The 17,481-nt window shown below is 62.2% G+C and overlaps 1 protein-coding gene across 1 annotated transcript; it reads right to left on the bottom strand.

The window, feature by feature from the left end:
* Positions 1–2,897: 2,897 nt before the first annotated feature.
* On the bottom strand, positions 2,898–7,380 carry LOC126232374 (trichohyalin-like). Its single transcript, XM_049942648.1, has 4 exons — positions 6,811–7,380; positions 5,329–6,656; positions 4,315–5,248; positions 2,898–3,947 (listed from the first exon to the last, which is right to left on the bottom strand). Exons 1-4 carry the CDS (start codon positions 7,378–7,380, stop codon positions 2,898–2,900), a joined length of 3,882 nt encoding a protein of 1,293 aa, XP_049798605.1.
* Between the last annotated feature and the right edge of the window lie 10,101 nt (positions 7,381–17,481).

The raw sequence follows: 17,481 nt of genomic DNA, 5'->3' as shown, positions 1-17,481 counted from the left end.
GCGCAGCTGTTCCTGCGCAGCTGTTTCTGCTCAGCTGTTTCTGCGCAGCTGTTTCTGCGCAGCTGTTCCTGCGCAGCTGTTTCTGCGCAGCTGTTTCTGCGCAGCTGTTTCTGCGCAGCTGTTTCTGCGCAGCTTTTTCTGCGCAGCTGTTTCTGCGCAGCTGTTCCTGCGCAGCTGTTCCTGCGCAGCTGTTTCTGCGCAGCTGTTTCTGCGCAGCTGTTCCTGCGCAGCTGTTCCTGTGCAGCTGTTTCTGCGCAGCTGTTTCTGCGCAGCTGTTCCTGCGCAGCTGTTCCTGCGCAGCTGTTTCTGCGCAGCTGTTCCTGCGCAGCTGTTCCTGCGCGGCTGTTCCTGCGCGGCTGTTTCTGCGCGGCTGTTTCTGCGAGGCTGTTTCTGCGCGGCTGTTTCTGCGCAGCTGTTTCTGCGCAGCTGTTTCTGCGCAGCTGTTCCTGCGCAGCTGTTCCTGCGCACCTGTTCCTGCGCACCTGTTTTTGCGCACCTGTTCCTGCGCATCTGTTCCTGTGCAGCTGTTCCTGCGCAGCTGTTCCCGGGCAGCTGTTCCCGCGCACCTGTTCCCGCGCAGCTGTTTCCGCGCAGCCGTTTCCGCGCAGCCGTTTCCGCGCAGCCGTTTCCGCGCAGCCGCTTCTGCGCAGCCGCTTCTGCGCAGCCGCTTCTGCGCAGCCGTCTCCGCGCAGCTGTTTCTGATTTTCTGATGAGACTTCACTGCAACAGCATGGGTGACGAACTCCGTACGCGCGCGTGGTCTAGAGATCCTACCACGCGCGTACGGGATTCAACTTTACATGTTCAACTGCCCAAAAAACATTGAACATGGAGGTACGCTCCTGTAACCGGAGTCTATAGAGTGTTTCTGCGCCGCTGTTTCTGCGCCGCTGTTTCTGCGCAGCTGTTTCTGCGCAGCTGTTTCTGCGCAGCTGTTTCTGCGCAGCTGTTTCTGCGCAGCTGTTTCTGCGCAGCTGTTTCTGCGCAGCTGTTTCTGCGCAGCTGTTTCTGCGCAGCTGTCTCTGCGCAGCTGTTTCTGCGCAGCTGTCTCTGCGCAGCTGTTTCTGCGCAGCTGTTTCTGCGCAGCTGTTTCTGCGCAGCTGTTTCTGCGCAGCTGTTTCTGCGCAGCTGTTCCTGCGCAGCTGTTCCTGCGCAGCTGTTCCTGCGCAGCTGTTTCTGCGCAGCTGTTTCTGCGCAGCTGTTTCTGCGCAGCTGTTCCTGCGCAGCTGTTTCTGCGCAGCTGTTCCTGCCCAGCTGTTTCTGCGCAGCTGTTCCTGCGCAGCTGTTCCTGCGCAGCTGTTTCTGCGCAGCTGTTCCTGCACAGCTGTTCCTGCGCAGCTGTTCCTGCGCAGCTGTTCCTGCGCAGCTGTATCTGCGCAGCTGTTTCTGCGCAGCTGTTTCTGCGCAGCTGTATCTGCGCAGCTGTATCTGCGCAGCTGTTTCTGCGCAGCTGCTTCTGCGCAGCTGCTTCTGCGCAGCTGCTTCTGCGCAGCTGCTTCTGCGCAGCTGCTTCTGCGCAGCTGTTTCTGCGCAGCTGTTTCTGCGCAGCCGTTTCTGCGCAGCCGTTTCTGCGCAGCCGTTTCTGCGCAGCCGTTTCTGCGCAGCCGTTTCTGCGCAGCCGCTTCTGCGCAGCCGCGTCTGCGCAGCCGCTTCTGCGCAGCCGCTTCCGCGCAGCCGCTTCCGCGCAGCCGCTTCCGCGCAGCCGCTTCCGCGCAGCCGTTTCCGCGCAGCCGCTTCCGCGCAGCCGCTTCCGCGCAGCCGCTTCCGCGCAGCCGCTTCCGCGCAGCCGCTTCCGCGCAGCCGCTTCCTCGCAGCCGCTTCCGCGCAGCCGCTTCCGCGCAGCCGCTTCCGCGCAGCCGCTTCTGCGCAGCCGCTTCTGCGCAGCCGCCTCTGCGCAGCCGCCTCTGCGCAGCCGCCTCTGCGCAGCCGCCTCTCCGCAGCCGCCTCTGCGCAGCCGCTTCTGCGCAGCCGTTTCTGCGCAGCCGTTCCTGCGCAGCCGTTCCTGCGCAGCCGTTCCTGCGCAGCCATTCCTGCGCAGCCGTTCCTGCGCAGCCGTTCCTGCGCAGCTGTTTCTGCGCAGCCGCTTCTGCGCAGCCGCTTCTGCGCAGCCGCTTCTGCGCAGCCGCTTCTGCGCAGCCGCTTCTGATTTTCTGATGAGACTTCACTGCAACAGCATGGGTGACGAACTCCGTACGCGCGTGTGGTCTAGAGATCCTACCACGCACGTACGGGATTCAACGTTACATGTTCAACTGCCCAAAAAACATTGAACATGGAGGTACGCTCCTGTAACCGGAGGCTATAGAGTGTTTCTGCGCCGCTGTTTCTGCGCCGCTGTTTCTGCGCAGCTGTTTCTGCGCAGCTGTTTCTGCGCAGCTGTTTCTGCGCAGCTGTTTCTGCGCAGCTGTTCCTGCGCAGCTGTTCCTGCGCAGCTGTTTCTGCGCAGCTGTTCCTGCGCATCTGTTCCTGTGCATCTGTTCCTGCGCAGCTGTTTCTGCGCAGCTGTTTCTGCGCAGCTGTTCCTGCGCAGCTGTTTCTGCGCAGCTGTTCCTGCGCAGCTGTTTCTGCGCAGCTGTTTCTGCGCAGATGTTTCTGCGCAGCTGTTCCTGCGCAGCTGTTTCTGCGCAGCTGTTTCTGCGCAGCTGTTTCTGCGCAGCTGTTTCTGCGCAGCTGTATCTGCGCAGCTGTTTCTGCGCAGCTGTTTCTGCGCAGCTGTATCTGCGCAGCTGTATCTGCGCAGCTGTTTCTGCGCAGCTGTTTCTGCGCAGCTGTTTCTGCGCAGCTGTTTCTGCGCAGCCGTTTCTGCGCAGCCGTTTCTGCGCAGCCGTTTCTGCGCAGCCGTTTCTGCGCATACGTTTCTGCGCAGCCGTTTCTGCGCAGCCGTTTCTGCGCAGCCGTTACTGCGCAGCCGTTTCTGCGCAGCCGTTTCTGCGCAGCCGTTTCTGCGCAGCCGTTTCTGCGCAGCCGTATCTGCGCAGCCGTATCTGCGCAGCCGCTTCTGCGCAGCCGCTTCTCCGCAGCCGCTTCTGCGCAGCCGCTTCTGCGCAGCCGCTTCTGCGCAGCCGCTTCTGCGCAGCCGCTTCTGCGCAGCCGCTTCTGCGCAGCCGCTTCTGCGCAGCCGCTTCTGCGCAGCCGTTTCTGCGCAGCCGTATCAGCGCAGCTGTTTCTGCGCAGCTGTTTCTGCGCAGCTGTTTCTGCGCAGCTTTATCTGCGCAGCTGTATCTGCGCAGCTGTTTCTGCGCAGCTGTTTCTGCGCAGCTGCTTCTGCGCAGCTGCTTCTGCGCAGCTGCTTCTGCGCAGCTGCTTCTGCGCAGCTGCTTCTGCGCAGCCGCTTCTGCGCAGCCGTTTCTGCGCAGCCGTTTCTGCGCTGCCGTTTCTGCGCAGCCGTTTCTGCGCAGCCGTTTCTGCGCAGCCGTTTCTGCGCAGCCGTTTCTGCGCAGCCGTTTCTGCGCAGCCGTTCCTGCGCAGCCGTTCCTGCGCAGCCGTTTCTGCGCAGCCGTTTCTGCGCAGCCGTTTCTGCGCAGCCGTTTCTGCGCAGCCGTATCTGCGCAGCCGTTTCTGCGCAGCCGTATCTGCGCAGCCGTTTCTGCGCAGCCGTTTCTGCGCAGCCGTTTCTGCGCAGCCGTTTCTGCGCAGCCGTTTCTGCGCAGCCGTTTCTGCGCAGCCGTTTCTGCGCAGCCGCTTCTGCGCAGCTGCTTCTGCGCAGCTGCTTCTGAGCAGCCGCTTCTGAGCAGCCGCTTCTGCGCAGCCGTTTCTGCGCAGCCGTTTCTGCGCAGCCGTTTCTGCGCAGCCGTTTCTGCGCAGCCGTTTCTGCGCAGCCGTTTCTGCGCAGCCGCTTCTGCGCAGCCGCTTCTGCGCAGCCGCTTCTGCGCAGCCGCTTCTGCGCAGCCGCTTCTGCGCAGCCGCTTCTGCGCAGCCGCTTCAGCGCAGCCGCTTCTGCGCAGCCGCTTATGCGCAGCCGCTTATGCGCAGCCGCTTATGCGCAGCTGTTCCTGCGCAGCTGTTCCTGCGCAGCCGTTTCTGCGCAGCCGTTTCTGCTCAGCCGTTTCTGCGCAGCCGTTTCTGCGCAGCCGTTTCTGCGCAGCCGTTTCTGCGCAGCCGTTTCTGCGCAGCCGTTTCTGCGCAGCCGCTTCTGCGCAGCCGCTTCTGCGCAGCCGCTTCTGCGCAGCTGTTTCTGATTTTCTGATGAGACTTCACTGCAACAGCATGGGTGACGAACTCCGTACGCGCGCGTGGTCTAGAGATCCTACCACGCGCGTACGGGATTCAACTTTACATGTTCAACTGCCCAAAAAACATTGAACATGGAGGTACGCTCCTGTAACCGGAGGCTATAGAGTGTTTCTGCGCCGCTGTTTCTGCGCCGCTGTTTCTGCGCCGCTGTTTCTGCGCAGCTGTTTCTGCGCAGCTGTTTCTGCGCAGCTGTTTCTGCGCAGCTGTTTCTGCGCAGCTGTTTCTGCGCAGCTGTTTCTGCGCAGCTGTTCCTGCGCAGCTGTTCCTGCGCAGCTGTTTCTGCGCAGCTGTTCCTGCGCAGCTGTTCCTGCGCAGCTGTTCCTGCGCAGCTGTTTCTGCGCAGCTGTTTCTGCGCAGCTGTTCCTGCGCAGCTGTTTCTGCGCAGCTGTTTCTGCGCAGCTGTTTCTGCGCAGCTGTTTCTGCGCAGCTTTTTCTGCGCAGCTGTTTCTGCGCAGCTGTTCCTGCGCAGCTGTTCCTGCGCAGCTGTTTCTGCGCAGCTGTTTCTGCGCAGCTGTTCCTGCGCAGCTGTTCCTGTGCAGCTGTTTCTGCGCAGCTGTTTCTGCGCAGCTGTTCCTGCGCAGCTGTTCCTGCGCAGCTGTTTCTGCGCAGCTGTTCCTGCGCAGCTGTTCCTGCGCGGCTGTTCCTGCGCGGCTGTTTCTGCGCGGCTGTTTCTGCGAGGCTGTTTCTGCGCGGCTGTTTCTGCGCAGCTGTTTCTGCGCAGCTGTTTCTGCGCAGCTGTTCCTGCGCAGCTGTTCCTGCGCACCTGTTCCTGCGCACCTGTTTTTGCGCACCTGTTCCTGCGCATCTGTTCCTGTGCAGCTGTTCCTGCGCAGCTGTTCCCGGGCAGCTGTTCCCGCGCACCTGTTCCCGCGCAGCTGTTTCCGCGCAGCCGTTTCCGCGCAGCCGTTTCCGCGCAGCCGTTTCCGCGCAGCCGCTTCTGCGCAGCCGCTTCTGCGCAGCCGCTTCTGCGCAGCCGTCTCCGCGCAGCTGTTTCTGATTTTCTGATGAGACTTCACTGCAACAGCATGGGTGACGAACTCCGTACGCGCGCGTGGTCTAGAGATCCTACCACGCGCGTACGGGATTCAACTTTACATGTTCAACTGCCCAAAAAACATTGAACATGGAGGTACGCTCCTGTAACCGGAGTCTATAGAGTGTTTCTGCGCCGCTGTTTCTGCGCCGCTGTTTCTGCGCAGCTGTTTCTGCGCAGCTGTTTCTGCGCAGCTGTTTCTGCGCAGCTGTTTCTGCGCAGCTGTTTCTGCGCAGCTGTTTCTGCGCAGCTGTTTCTGCGCAGCTGTTTCTGCGCAGCTGTCTCTGCGCAGCTGTTTCTGCGCAGCTGTCTCTGCGCAGCTGTTTCTGCGCAGCTGTTTCTGCGCAGCTGTTTCTGCGCAGCTGTTTCTGCGCAGCTGTTTCTGCGCAGCTGTTCCTGCGCAGCTGTTCCTGCGCAGCTGTTCCTGCGCAGCTGTTTCTGCGCAGCTGTTTCTGCGCAGCTGTTTCTGCGCAGCTGTTCCTGCGCAGCTGTTTCTGCGCAGCTGTTCCTGCCCAGCTGTTTCTGCGCAGCTGTTCCTGCGCAGCTGTTCCTGCGCAGCTGTTTCTGCGCAGCTGTTCCTGCACAGCTGTTCCTGCGCAGCTGTTCCTGCGCAGCTGTTCCTGCGCAGCTGTATCTGCGCAGCTGTTTCTGCGCAGCTGTTTCTGCGCAGCTGTATCTGCGCAGCTGTATCTGCGCAGCTGTTTCTGCGCAGCTGCTTCTGCGCAGCTGCTTCTGCGCAGCTGCTTCTGCGCAGCTGCTTCTGCGCAGCTGCTTCTGCGCAGCTGTTTCTGCGCAGCTGTTTCTGCGCAGCCGTTTCTGCGCAGCCGTTTCTGCGCAGCCGTTTCTGCGCAGCCGTTTCTGCGCAGCCGTTTCTGCGCAGCCGCTTCTGCGCAGCCGCGTCTGCGCAGCCGCTTCTGCGCAGCCGCTTCCGCGCAGCCGCTTCCGCGCAGCCGCTTCCGCGCAGCCGCTTCCGCGCAGCCGTTTCCGCGCAGCCGCTTCCGCGCAGCCGCTTCCGCGCAGCCGCTTCCGCGCAGCCGCTTCCGCGCAGCCGCTTCCGCGCAGCCGCTTCCTCGCAGCCGCTTCCGCGCAGCCGCTTCCGCGCAGCCGCTTCCGCGCAGCCGCTTCTGCGCAGCCGCTTCTGCGCAGCCGCCTCTGCGCAGCCGCCTCTGCGCAGCCGCCTCTGCGCAGCCGCCTCTCCGCAGCCGCCTCTGCGCAGCCGCTTCTGCGCAGCCGTTTCTGCGCAGCCGTTCCTGCGCAGCCGTTCCTGCGCAGCCGTTCCTGCGCAGCCATTCCTGCGCAGCCGTTCCTGCGCAGCCGTTCCTGCGCAGCTGTTTCTGCGCAGCCGCTTCTGCGCAGCCGCTTCTGCGCAGCCGCTTCTGCGCAGCCGCTTCTGCGCAGCCGCTTCTGATTTTCTGATGAGACTTCACTGCAACAGCATGGGTGACGAACTCCGTACGCGCGTGTGGTCTAGAGATCCTACCACGCACGTACGGGATTCAACGTTACATGTTCAACTGCCCAAAAAACATTGAACATGGAGGTACGCTCCTGTAACCGGAGGCTATAGAGTGTTTCTGCGCCGCTGTTTCTGCGCCGCTGTTTCTGCGCAGCTGTTTCTGCGCAGCTGTTTCTGCGCAGCTGTTTCTGCGCAGCTGTTTCTGCGCAGCTGTTCCTGCGCAGCTGTTCCTGCGCAGCTGTTTCTGCGCAGCTGTTCCTGCGCATCTGTTCCTGTGCATCTGTTCCTGCGCAGCTGTTTCTGCGCAGCTGTTTCTGCGCAGCTGTTCCTGCGCAGCTGTTTCTGCGCAGCTGTTCCTGCGCAGCTGTTTCTGCGCAGCTGTTTCTGCGCAGATGTTTCTGCGCAGCTGTTCCTGCGCAGCTGTTTCTGCGCAGCTGTTTCTGCGCAGCTGTTTCTGCGCAGCTGTTTCTGCGCAGCTGTATCTGCGCAGCTGTTTCTGCGCAGCTGTTTCTGCGCAGCTGTATCTGCGCAGCTGTATCTGCGCAGCTGTTTCTGCGCAGCTGTTTCTGCGCAGCTGTTTCTGCGCAGCTGTTTCTGCGCAGCCGTTTCTGCGCAGCCGTTTCTGCGCAGCCGTTTCTGCGCAGCCGTTTCTGCGCATACGTTTCTGCGCAGCCGTTTCTGCGCAGCCGTTTCTGCGCAGCCGTTACTGCGCAGCCGTTTCTGCGCAGCCGTTTCTGCGCAGCCGTTTCTGCGCAGCCGTTTCTGCGCAGCCGTATCTGCGCAGCCGTATCTGCGCAGCCGCTTCTGCGCAGCCGCTTCTCCGCAGCCGCTTCTGCGCAGCCGCTTCTGCGCAGCCGCTTCTGCGCAGCCGCTTCTGCGCAGCCGCTTCTGCGCAGCCGCTTCTGCGCAGCCGCTTCTGCGCAGCCGCTTCTGCGCAGCCGTTTCTGCGCAGCCGTATCAGCGCAGCTGTTTCTGCGCAGCTGTTTCTGCGCAGCTGTTTCTGCGCAGCTTTATCTGCGCAGCTGTATCTGCGCAGCTGTTTCTGCGCAGCTGTTTCTGCGCAGCTGCTTCTGCGCAGCTGCTTCTGCGCAGCTGCTTCTGCGCAGCTGCTTCTGCGCAGCTGCTTCTGCGCAGCCGCTTCTGCGCAGCCGTTTCTGCGCAGCCGTTTCTGCGCTGCCGTTTCTGCGCAGCCGTTTCTGCGCAGCCGTTTCTGCGCAGCCGTTTCTGCGCAGCCGTTTCTGCGCAGCCGTTTCTGCGCAGCCGTTCCTGCGCAGCCGTTCCTGCGCAGCCGTTTCTGCGCAGCCGTTTCTGCGCAGCCGTTTCTGCGCAGCCGTTTCTGCGCAGCCGTATCTGCGCAGCCGTTTCTGCGCAGCCGTATCTGCGCAGCCGTTTCTGCGCAGCCGTTTCTGCGCAGCCGTTTCTGCGCAGCCGTTTCTGCGCAGCCGTTTCTGCGCAGCCGTTTCTGCGCAGCCGTTTCTGCGCAGCCGCTTCTGCGCAGCTGCTTCTGCGCAGCTGCTTCTGAGCAGCCGCTTCTGAGCAGCCGCTTCTGCGCAGCCGTTTCTGCGCAGCCGTTTCTGCGCAGCCGTTTCTGCGCAGCCGTTTCTGCGCAGCCGTTTCTGCGCAGCCGTTTCTGCGCAGCCGCTTCTGCGCAGCCGCTTCTGCGCAGCCGCTTCTGCGCAGCCGCTTCTGCGCAGCCGCTTCTGCGCAGCCGCTTCTGCGCAGCCGCTTCAGCGCAGCCGCTTCTGCGCAGCCGCTTATGCGCAGCCGCTTATGCGCAGCCGCTTATGCGCAGCTGTTCCTGCGCAGCTGTTCCTGCGCAGCCGTTTCTGCGCAGCCGTTTCTGCTCAGCCGTTTCTGCGCAGCCGTTTCTGCGCAGCCGTTTCTGCGCAGCCGTTTCTGCGCAGCCGTTTCTGCGCAGCCGTTTCTGCGCAGCCGCTTCTGCGCAGCCGCTTCTGCGCAGCCGCTTCTGCGCAGCTGTTTCTGATTTTCTGATGAGACTTCACTGCAACAGCATGGGTGACGAACTCCGTACGCGCGCGTGGTCTAGAGATCCTACCACGCGCGTACGGGATTCAACTTTACATGTTCAACTGCCCAAAAAACATTGAACATGGAGGTACGCTCCTGTAACCGGAGGCTATAGAGTGTTTCTGCGCCGCTGTTTCTGCGCCGCTGTTTCTGCGCCGCTGTTTCTGCGCAGCTGTTTCTGCGCAGCTGTTTCTGCGCAGCTGTTTCTGCGCAGCTGTTTCTGCGCAGCTGTTTCTGCGCAGCTGTTTCTGCGCAGCTGTTCCTGCGCAGCTGTTCCTGCGCAGCTGTTTCTGCGCAGCTGTTCCTGCGCAGCTGTTCCTGCGCAGCTGTTCCTGCGCAGCTGTTTCTGCGCAGCTGTTTCTGCGCAGCTGTTCCTGCGCAGCTGTTTCTGCACAGCTGTTTCTGCGCAGCTGTTCCTGCGCAGCTGTTTCTGCGCAGCTGTTTCTGCGCAGCTGTATCTGCGCAGCTGTTTCTGCGCAGCTGTTTCTGCGCAGCTGTATCTGCGCAGCTGTATCTGCGCAGCTGTTTCTGCGCAGCTGTTTCTGCGCAGCTGTTTCTGCGCAGCTGTTTCTGCGCAGCTGTTTCTGCGCAGCTGTTTCTGCGCAGCTGTTTCTGCGCAGCTGCTTCTGCGCAGCTGCTTCTGCGCAGCTGTTTCTGCGCAGCTGTTTCTGCGCAGCTGTTTCTGCGCAGCCGTTTCTGCGCAGTCGTTTCTGCGCAGCCGTTTCTGCGCAGCCGTTTCTGCGCAGCCGTTTCTGCGCAGCCGTTTCTGCGCATACGTTTCTGCGCATACGTTTCTGCGCAGCCGTTTCTGCGCAGCCGTTACTGCGCAGCCGTTACTGCGCAGCCGTTTCTGCGCAGCCGTTTCTGCGCAGTCGTTTCTGCGCAGCCGTTTCTGCGCAGCCGTATCGGCGCAGCCGTTTCTGCGCAGCCGCTTCTGCGCAGCCGCTTCCGCGCAGCCGCTTCCGCGCAGCCGCTTCCGCGCAGCCGCCTCCGCGCAGCCGCTTCTGCGCAGCCGCTTCTGCGCAGCCGCTTCTTCGCAGCCGGTTCTGCGCAGCCGCTTCTGCGCAGCCGCTTCTGCGCAGCTGTTTCTGATTTTCTGATGAGACTTCACTGCAACAGCATGGGTGACGAACTCCGTACGCGCGCGTGGTCTAGAGATCCTACCACGCGCGTACGGGATTCAACTTTACATGTTCAACTGCCCAAAAAACATTGAACATGGAGGTACGCTCCTGTAACCGGAGGCTATAGAGTGTTTCTGCGCCGCTGTTTCTGCGCCGCTGTTTCTGCGCAGCTGTTTCTGCGCAGCTGTTTCTGCGCACCTGTTCCTGCGCACCTGTTCCTGCGCAGCTGTTCCTGCGCAGCTGTTCCTGCGCACCTGTTCCTGCGCAGCTGTTCCTGCGCAGCTGTTCCTGCGCAGCTGTTCCCGCGCACCTGTTCCCGCGCACCTGTTCCCGCGCACCTGTTCCCGCACAGCCGTTCCCGCGCAGCCGTTTCCGCGCAGCCGTTTCCGCGCAGCCGCTTCCGCGCAGCCGCTTCCGCGCAGCCGCTTCTGCGCAGCCGCTTCTGCGCAGCCGCTTCTGCGCAGCCGCTTCTGCGCAGCCGTCTCCGCGCAGCTGTTTCTGATTTTCTGATGAGACTTCACTGCAACAGCATGGGTGACGAACTCCGTACGCGCGCGTGGTCTAGAGATCCTACCACGCGCGTACGGGATTCAACTTTACATGTTCAACTGCCCAAAAAACATTGAACATGGAGGTACGCTCCTGTAACCGGAGGCTATAGAGTGTTTCTGCGCCGCTGTTTCTGCGCCGCTGTTTCTGCGCAGCTGTTTCTGCGCATCTGTTTCTGCGCAGCTGTTTCTGCGCAGCTGTTTCTGCGCAGCTGTTTCTGCGCAGCTGTTTCTGCGCAGCTGTTTCTGCGCAGCTGTGTCTGCGCAGCTGTTTCTGCGCAGCTGTCTCTGCGCAGCTGTCTCTGCGCAGCTGTCTCTGCGCAGCTGTCTCTGCGCAGCTGTCTCTGCGCAGCTGTTTCTGCGCAGCTGTTTCTGCGCAGCTGTTTCTGCGCAGCTGTCTCTGCGCAGCTGTTTCTGCGCATCTGTTTCTGCGCAGCTGTTTCTGCGAAGCTGTTTCTGCGCAGCTGCTTATGCCTAGCTGTTTCTGCGCAGCTGTTTCGGCGCAGCTGTTTCGGCGCAGCTGTTTCGGCGCAGCTGTTTCTGCGCAGCTGTTTCTGCGCAGCTGTTTCGGCGCAGCTGTTTCGGCGCAGCTGTTTCGGCGCAGCTGTTTCGGCGCAGCTGTTTCGGCGCAGCTGTTTCGGCGCAGCAGTTTCGGCGCAGCAGTTTCGGCGCAGCTGTTTCGGCGCAGCAGTTTCGGCGCAGCAGTTTCGGCGCAGCAGTTTCGGCGCAGCAGTTTCGGCGCAGCAGTTTCGGCGCAGCAGTTTCGGCGCAGCTGTTTCGGCGCAGCTGTTTCGGCGCAGCTGTTTCGGCGCAGCTGTTTCTGCGCAGCTGTTTCTGCGCAGCTGTTTCTGCGCAGCTGTTTCTGCGCAGCTGTTTCTGCGCAGCTGTTTCTGCGCAGCTGTTTCTGCGCAGCTGTTCCTGCGCAGCTGTTCCTGTGCAGCTGTTCCTGCGCAGCTGTTCCTGCGCAGCTGTTAATGCGCAGCTGTTTATGCGCAGCTGTTTATGCGCAGCTGTTTATGCGCATCTGTTTATGCGCAGCTGTTTCTGCGCAGCTGTTTCTGTGCAGCTGTTTCTGGGCAGCTGTTTCTGCGCAGCTGTTTCTGCGCATCTGTTTCTGCGCAGCTGTTTCTGCGAAGCTGTTTCTGCGCAGCTGCTTATGCCTAGCTGTTTCTGCGCAGCTGTTTCGGCGCAGCTGTTTCGGCGCAGCTGTTTCGGCGCAGCTGTTTCTGCGCAGCTGTTTCTGCGCAGCTGTTTCGGCGCAGCTGTTTCGGCGCAGCTGTTTCGGCGCAGCTGTTTCGGCGCAGCTGTTTCGGCGCAGCTGTTTCGGCGCAGCAGTTTCGGCGCAGCTGTTTCGGCGCAGCAGTTTCGGCGCAGCAGTTTCGGCGCAGCAGTTTCGGCGCAGCAGTTTCGGCGCAGCAGTTTCGGCGCAGCAGTTTCGGCGCAGCAGTTTCGGCGCAGCTGTTTCGGCGCAGCTGTTTCGGCGCAGCTGTTTCGGCGCAGCTGTTTCTGCGCAGCTGTTTCTGCGCAGCTGTTTCTGCGCAGCTGTTTCTGCGCAGCTGTTTCTGCGCAGCTGTTTCTGCGCAGCTGTTTCTGCGCAGCTGTTTCTGCGCAGCTGTTCCTGCGCAGCTGTTCCTGCGCAGCTGTTCCTGCGCAGCTGTTAATGCGCAGCTGTTTATGCGCAGCTGTTTATGCGCAGCTGTTTATGCGCATCTGTTTATGCGCAGCTGTTTCTGCGCAGCTGTTTCTGCGCAGCTGTTTCTGGGCAGCTGTTTCTGCGCAGCTGTTTCTGCGCAGCTGTTTCTGCGCAGCTGTTTCTGCGCAGCTGTTTCTGCGCAGCTGTTCCTGCGCAGCTGTTACTGCGCAGCTGTTCCTGCGCAGCTGTAACTGCGCAGCTGTTCCTGCGCAGCTGTTCCTGCGCAGCTGTTCCTGCGCAGCTGTTCCTGCGCAGCTGTTCCTGTGCAGCCGTTCCTGCGCAGCCGTTCCTGCGCAGCCGTTCCTGCGCAGCCGTTCCTGCGCAGCCGTTACTGCGCAGCCGTTTCTGCGCAGCAGTTTCTGCGCAGCCGTATCTGCGCAGCCGCTTCTGCGCAGCCGCTTCTGCGCAGCCGCTTCTGCGCAGCCGCTTCTGCGCAGCCGCTTCTGCGCAGCTGTTTCTGATTTTCTGATGAGACTTCACTGCAACAGCATGGGTGACGAACTCCGTACGCGCGCGTGGTCTAGAGATCCTACCACGCGCGTACGGGATTCAACTTTACATGTTCAACTGCCCAAAAAACATTGAACATGGAGGTACGCTCCTGTAACCGGAGGCTATAGAGTGTTTCTGCGCCGCTGTTTCTGCGCCGCTGTTTCTGCGCAGCTGTTTCTGCGCAGCTGTTTCTGCGCAGCTGTTTCGGCGCAGCTGTTTCCGCGCAGCTGTTTCCGCGCAGCTGTTTCCGCGCAGCTGTTTCCGCGCAGCTGTTTCCGCGCAGCTGTTTCTGCGCAGCTGTTCCTGCGCATCTGTTCCTGCGCAGCTGTTCCTGCGCAGCTGTTCCTGCGCAGCTGTTCCTGCGCAGCTGTTTCTGCGCAGTTGTTTCTGCGCAGCTGTTCCTGCGCAGCTGTTCCTGCGCAGCTGTTTCTGCGCAGCTGATTCTGCGCAGCTGATTCTGCGCAGCTGTTTCTGCGCAGCTGTTTCTGCGCAGCTGTTCATGCGCAGCTGTTTCTGCGCAGCTGTTTCTGCGCAGCTGTTTCTGCGCAGCTGCTTCTGCGCAGCTGTTTCTGCGTAGCTGTTTCTGCGCAGCTGTTTCTGCGCAGCTGTTTCTGTGCAGCTGTTTCTGCGCAGCTGTTTCTGCGCAGCTGTTTCTGCGCAGCTGTTTCTGCGCAGCCGTTTCTGCGCAGCCGTTTCTGCGCAGCCGTTTCTGCGCAGCCGTTTCTGCGCAGCCGTTTCTGCGCAGCCGTTTCTTCGCAGCCGTTTCTGCGCAGCCGTTACTGCGCAGCCGTTTCTGCGCAGCCGTTTCTGCGCAGCCGTTTCTGCGCAGCCGTTTCTGCGCAGCCGTTTCTGCGCAGCCGTTTCTGCGCAGCCGTTTCTGCGCAGCCGTATCTGCGCAGCCGCTTCTGCGCAGCCGCTTCTGCGCAGCCGTTTCTGCGCAGCCGTTTCTGCGCAGCCGTTTCTGCGCAGCCGTTTCTGCGCAGCCGTTTCTGCGCAGCCGTTTCTGCGCAGCTGTTCCTGCGCAGCTGTTTATGCGCAGCTGTTTATGCGCAGCTGTTTATGCGCAGCTGTTTCTGCGCAGCTGTTTCTGCGCAGCTGTTCCTGCGCAGCTGTTCCTGCGCAGCCGTTTCTGCGCAGCCGTTTCTGCGCAGCCGTTTCTGCGCAGCCGTTTCTGCGCAGCCGTTACTGCGCAGCCGTTTCTGCGCAGCCGTATCTGCGCAGCCGCTTCTGCGCAGCCGCTTCTGCGCAGCCGCTTCTGCGCAGCCGCTTCTGCGCAGCCGCTTCTGCGCAGCCGGTTCTGCGCAGCCGCTTCTGCGCAGCCGCTTCTGCGCAGCCGCTTCTGCGCAGCTGTTTCTGATTTTCTGATGAGACTTCACTGCAACAGCATGGGTGACGAACTCCGTACGCGCGCGTGGTCTAGAGATCCTACCACGCGCGTACGGGATTCAACTTTACATGTTCAACTGCCCAAAAAACATTGAACATGGAGGTACGCTCCTGTAACCGGAGGCTATAGAGTGTTTCTGCGCCGCTGTTTTTGCGCCGCTGTTTCTGCGCAGCTGTTTCTGCGCAGCTGTTTCTGCGCAGCTGTTTCTGCGCAGCTGTTTCTGCGCAGCTGTTTCTGCGCAGCTGTTTTTTCTGCGCAGCTGTTTTTTCTGCGCAGCTGTTTCCGCGCAGCTGTTTCCGCGCAGCTGTTTCCGCGCAGCTGTTTCCGCGCAGCTGTTTCTGCGCAGCTGTTTCTGCGAGGCTGTTTCTGCGCAGCTGTTCCTGCGCAGCTGTTCCTGCGCAGCTGTTCCTGCGCAGCTGTTTCTGCGCAGCTGTTCCTGCGCAGCTGTTTCTGCGCAGCTGATTCTGCGCAGCTGATTCTGCGCAGCTGTTTCTGCGCAGCTGTTTCTGCGCAGCTGTTCCTGCGCAGCTGTTTCTGCGCAGCTGTTTCTGCGCAGCTGTTTCTGCGCAGCTGTTTCTGCGCAGCTGTTTCTGCGCACTGTTTCTGCGCAGCTGTTTCTGCGCAGCTGTTTCTGCGCAGCTGTTTCTGCGCAGCTGTTTCTGCGCAGCCGTTTCTGCGCAGCCGTTTCTGCGCAGCCGTTTCTGCGCAGCCGTTTCTGCGCAGCCGTTACTGCGCAGCCGTTTCTGCGCTGCCGTTACTGCGCAGCCGTTTCTGCGCAGCCGTTTCTGCGCAGCCGTTTCTGCGCAGCCGTTTCTGCGCAGCCGTATCTGCGCAGCCGTTTCTGCGCAGCCGTTTCTGCGCAGCCGCTTCTGCGCAGCCGCTTCTGCGCAGCCGCTTCTGCGCAGCCGCTTCTGCGCAGCCGTTTCTGCGCAACTGTTTCTGCGCAGCTGTTTCTGCGCAGCTGTATCTGCGCAGCTGTTTCTGCGAAGCTGTTTCTGCGCAGCTGTTTCTGCGCAGCTGTATCTGCGCAGCTGTTTCTGCGCAGCTGTTTCTGCGCAGCTGCTTCTGCGCAGCTGCTTCTGCGCAGCTGCTTCTGCGCAGCTGCTTCTGCGCAGCTGCTTCTGCGCAGCCGCTTCTGCGCAGCCGTTTCTGCGCAGCCGTTTCTGCGCAGCCGTTTCTGCGCAGCCGTTTCTGCGCAGCCGTTTCTGCGCAGCCGTTTCTGCGCAGCCGTTTCTGCGCAGCCGTTTCTGCGCAGCCGTTCCTGCGCAGCCGTTTCTGCGCAGCCGTTTCTGCGCAGCCGTTTCTGCGCAGCAGTTTCTGCGCAGCCGCTTCTGTGCAGCCGCTTCTGCGCAGCCGCTACTGCGCAGCCGCTACTGCGCAGCCGCTACTGCGCAGCCGCTTCTGCGCAGCCGCTTCTGCGCAGCCGCTTCTGCGCAGCCGCTTCTGCGCTGCCGCTTCTGCGCAGCCGCTTCTGCGCAGCCGCTTCTGCGCAGCCGTTCCTGCGCAGCCGTTCCTGCGCAGCCGTTCCTGCGCAGCCGTCCCTGCGCAGCCGTTTCTGCGCAGCCGTTTCTGCGCAGCCGTTTCTGCGCAGCCGCTTCTGCGCAGCCGCTTCTGCGCAGCCGCTTCTGCGCAGCCGTTTCTGCGCAGCCGTTTCTGCGCAGCCGCTTCTGCGCAGCCGCTTCTGCGCAGCCGTTTCTGCGCAGCCGTTTCTGCGCAGCCGCTTCTGCGCAGCCGCTTCTGCGCAGCTGCTTCTGCGCAGCTGCTTCTGCGCAGCCGCTTCTGCGCAGCCGCTTCTGCGCAGCCGCTTCAGCGCAGCCGCTTCTGCGCAGCCGCTTCTGCGCAGCCGTTTCTGCGCAGCCGTTTCTGCGCAGCCGCTTCTGCGCAGCCGCTTCTGCGCAGCCGCTTCTGCGCAGCCGCTTCTGCGCAGCCGCTTCTGCGCAGCCGCTTCTGCGCAGCTGTTTCTGATTTTCTGATGAGACTTCACTGCAACAGCATGGGTGACGAACTCCGTACGCGCGCGTGGTCTAGAGATCCTACCACGCGCGTACGGGATTCAACTTTACATGTTCAACTGCCCAAAAAACATTGAACATGGAGGTACGCTCCTGTAACCGGAGGCTATAGAGTGTTTCTGCGCCACTGTTTCTGCGCCGCTGTTCCTGCGCAGCTGTTTCTGCGCAGCTGTTTCTGCGCAGCTGTTTCCGCGCAGCTGTTTCCGCGCAGCTGTTTCCGCGCAGCTGATTCCGCGCAGCTGTTTCCGCGCAGCTGTTCCTGCGCAGCTGTTCCTGCGCAGCTGTTCCTGCGCAGCTGTTCCTGCGCAGCTGTTTCTGCGCAGCTGTTCCTGCGCAGCTGTTCCTGCGCAGCTGTTCCTGCGCAGCTGTTCCTGCGCAGCTGTTTCTGCGCAGCTGTTTCTGCGCAGCTGTTTCTGCGCAGCTGCTTCTGCGCAGCTGCTTCTGCGCAGCTGTTTCTGCGCAGCTGTTTCTGCGCAGCCGTTTCTGCGCAGCCGTTTCTGCGCAGCCGTTTCTGCGCAGCCGTTTCTGCGCAGCCGTTTCTGCGCAGCCGTTTCTGCGCAGCCGTTTCTGCGCAGCCGTTTCTGCGCAGCCGTTTCTGCGCAGCCGTTAATGCGCAGCCGTTTCTGCGCAGCCGCTTCTGCGCAGCCGTTTCTGCGCAGCCGTTTCTGCGCAGCCGTTTCTGTGCAGCCGTTTCTGCGCAGCCGTTTCTGCGCAGCCGTTTCTGCGCAGCCGTGTCTGCGCAGCCGTTTCTGCGCAGCCGCTTCTGCGCAGCCGCTTCTGCGCAGCCGCTTCTGCGCAGCCGCTTCTGCGCAGCCGCTTCTGCGCAGCCGCTTCTGCGCAGCCGCTTCTGCGCAGCCGCTTCTGCGCAGCCGCTTCTGCGCAGTCGTTTCTGCGCAGCCGTTTCTGCGCAGCCGTTACTGCGCAGCCGTTTCTGCGCAGCCGCTTCTGCGCAGCCGCTTCTGCGCAGACGCTTCTGCGCAGCCGCTTCTGCGCAGCCGCTTCTGCGCAGCCGCTTCTGCGCAGCCGCTTGTGCGCAGCCGCTTGTGCGCAGCCGCTTGTGCGCAGCCGCTTGTGCGCAGCCGTTTCTGCGCAGCCGTTTCTGCGCAGCCGCTTCTGCGCAGCCGCTTCTGCGCAGCCGCTTCTGCGCAGCCGCTTCTGCGCAGCCGCTTCTGCGCAGCCGCTTCTGCGCAGCCGTTTCTGCGCAGCCGTTTCTGCGCAGCCGCTTCTGCGCAGCCGCTTCTGCGCAGCCGCTTCTGCGCAGCCGCTTCTGCGCAGCCGCTTCTGCGCAGCCGCTTCTGCGCAGCCGCTTCTGCGCAGCCGCTTCTGCGCAGCCGCTTCTGCGCAGCCGCTTCTGCGCAGCCGCTTCTGCGCAGCCCCCTCTGCGCAGCCGCCTCTGCGCAGCCGCCTCTGCGCAGCCGCCTCTGCGCAGCCGCCACTGCGCAGCCGCCACTGCGCAGCCGCCACTGCGCAGCCGC

The sequence above is a fragment of the Schistocerca nitens genome, unplaced genomic scaffold (assembly GCF_023898315.1).
Source record: "Schistocerca nitens isolate TAMUIC-IGC-003100 unplaced genomic scaffold, iqSchNite1.1 HiC_scaffold_468, whole genome shotgun sequence".
Lineage (NCBI taxonomy): Eukaryota > Metazoa > Arthropoda > Insecta > Orthoptera > Acrididae > Schistocerca > Schistocerca nitens.
This window is presented reverse-complemented; position numbering and strand designations above follow the sequence as displayed.

Excerpts from the sequence above, each read along its gene's own strand:
- LOC126232374 (XM_049942648.1), bottom strand. The coding sequence starts at position 7,380 with ATGCGCAGAAACGGCTGCGCAGAAACGGCTGCGCAGAAACGGCTGCGC. Across the intron at positions 5,249-5,328 it reads TTTTTTGGGCAGTTGAACAT|TGAAGTCTCATCAGAAAATC; the intron begins GTAAAGTTGAAT and ends ATGCTGTTGCAG. Across the intron at positions 3,948-4,314 it reads TAGCCTCCGGTTACAGGAGC|CGGCTGCGCAGAAGCGGCTG; the intron begins GTACCTCCATGT and ends GCTGCGCATAAG.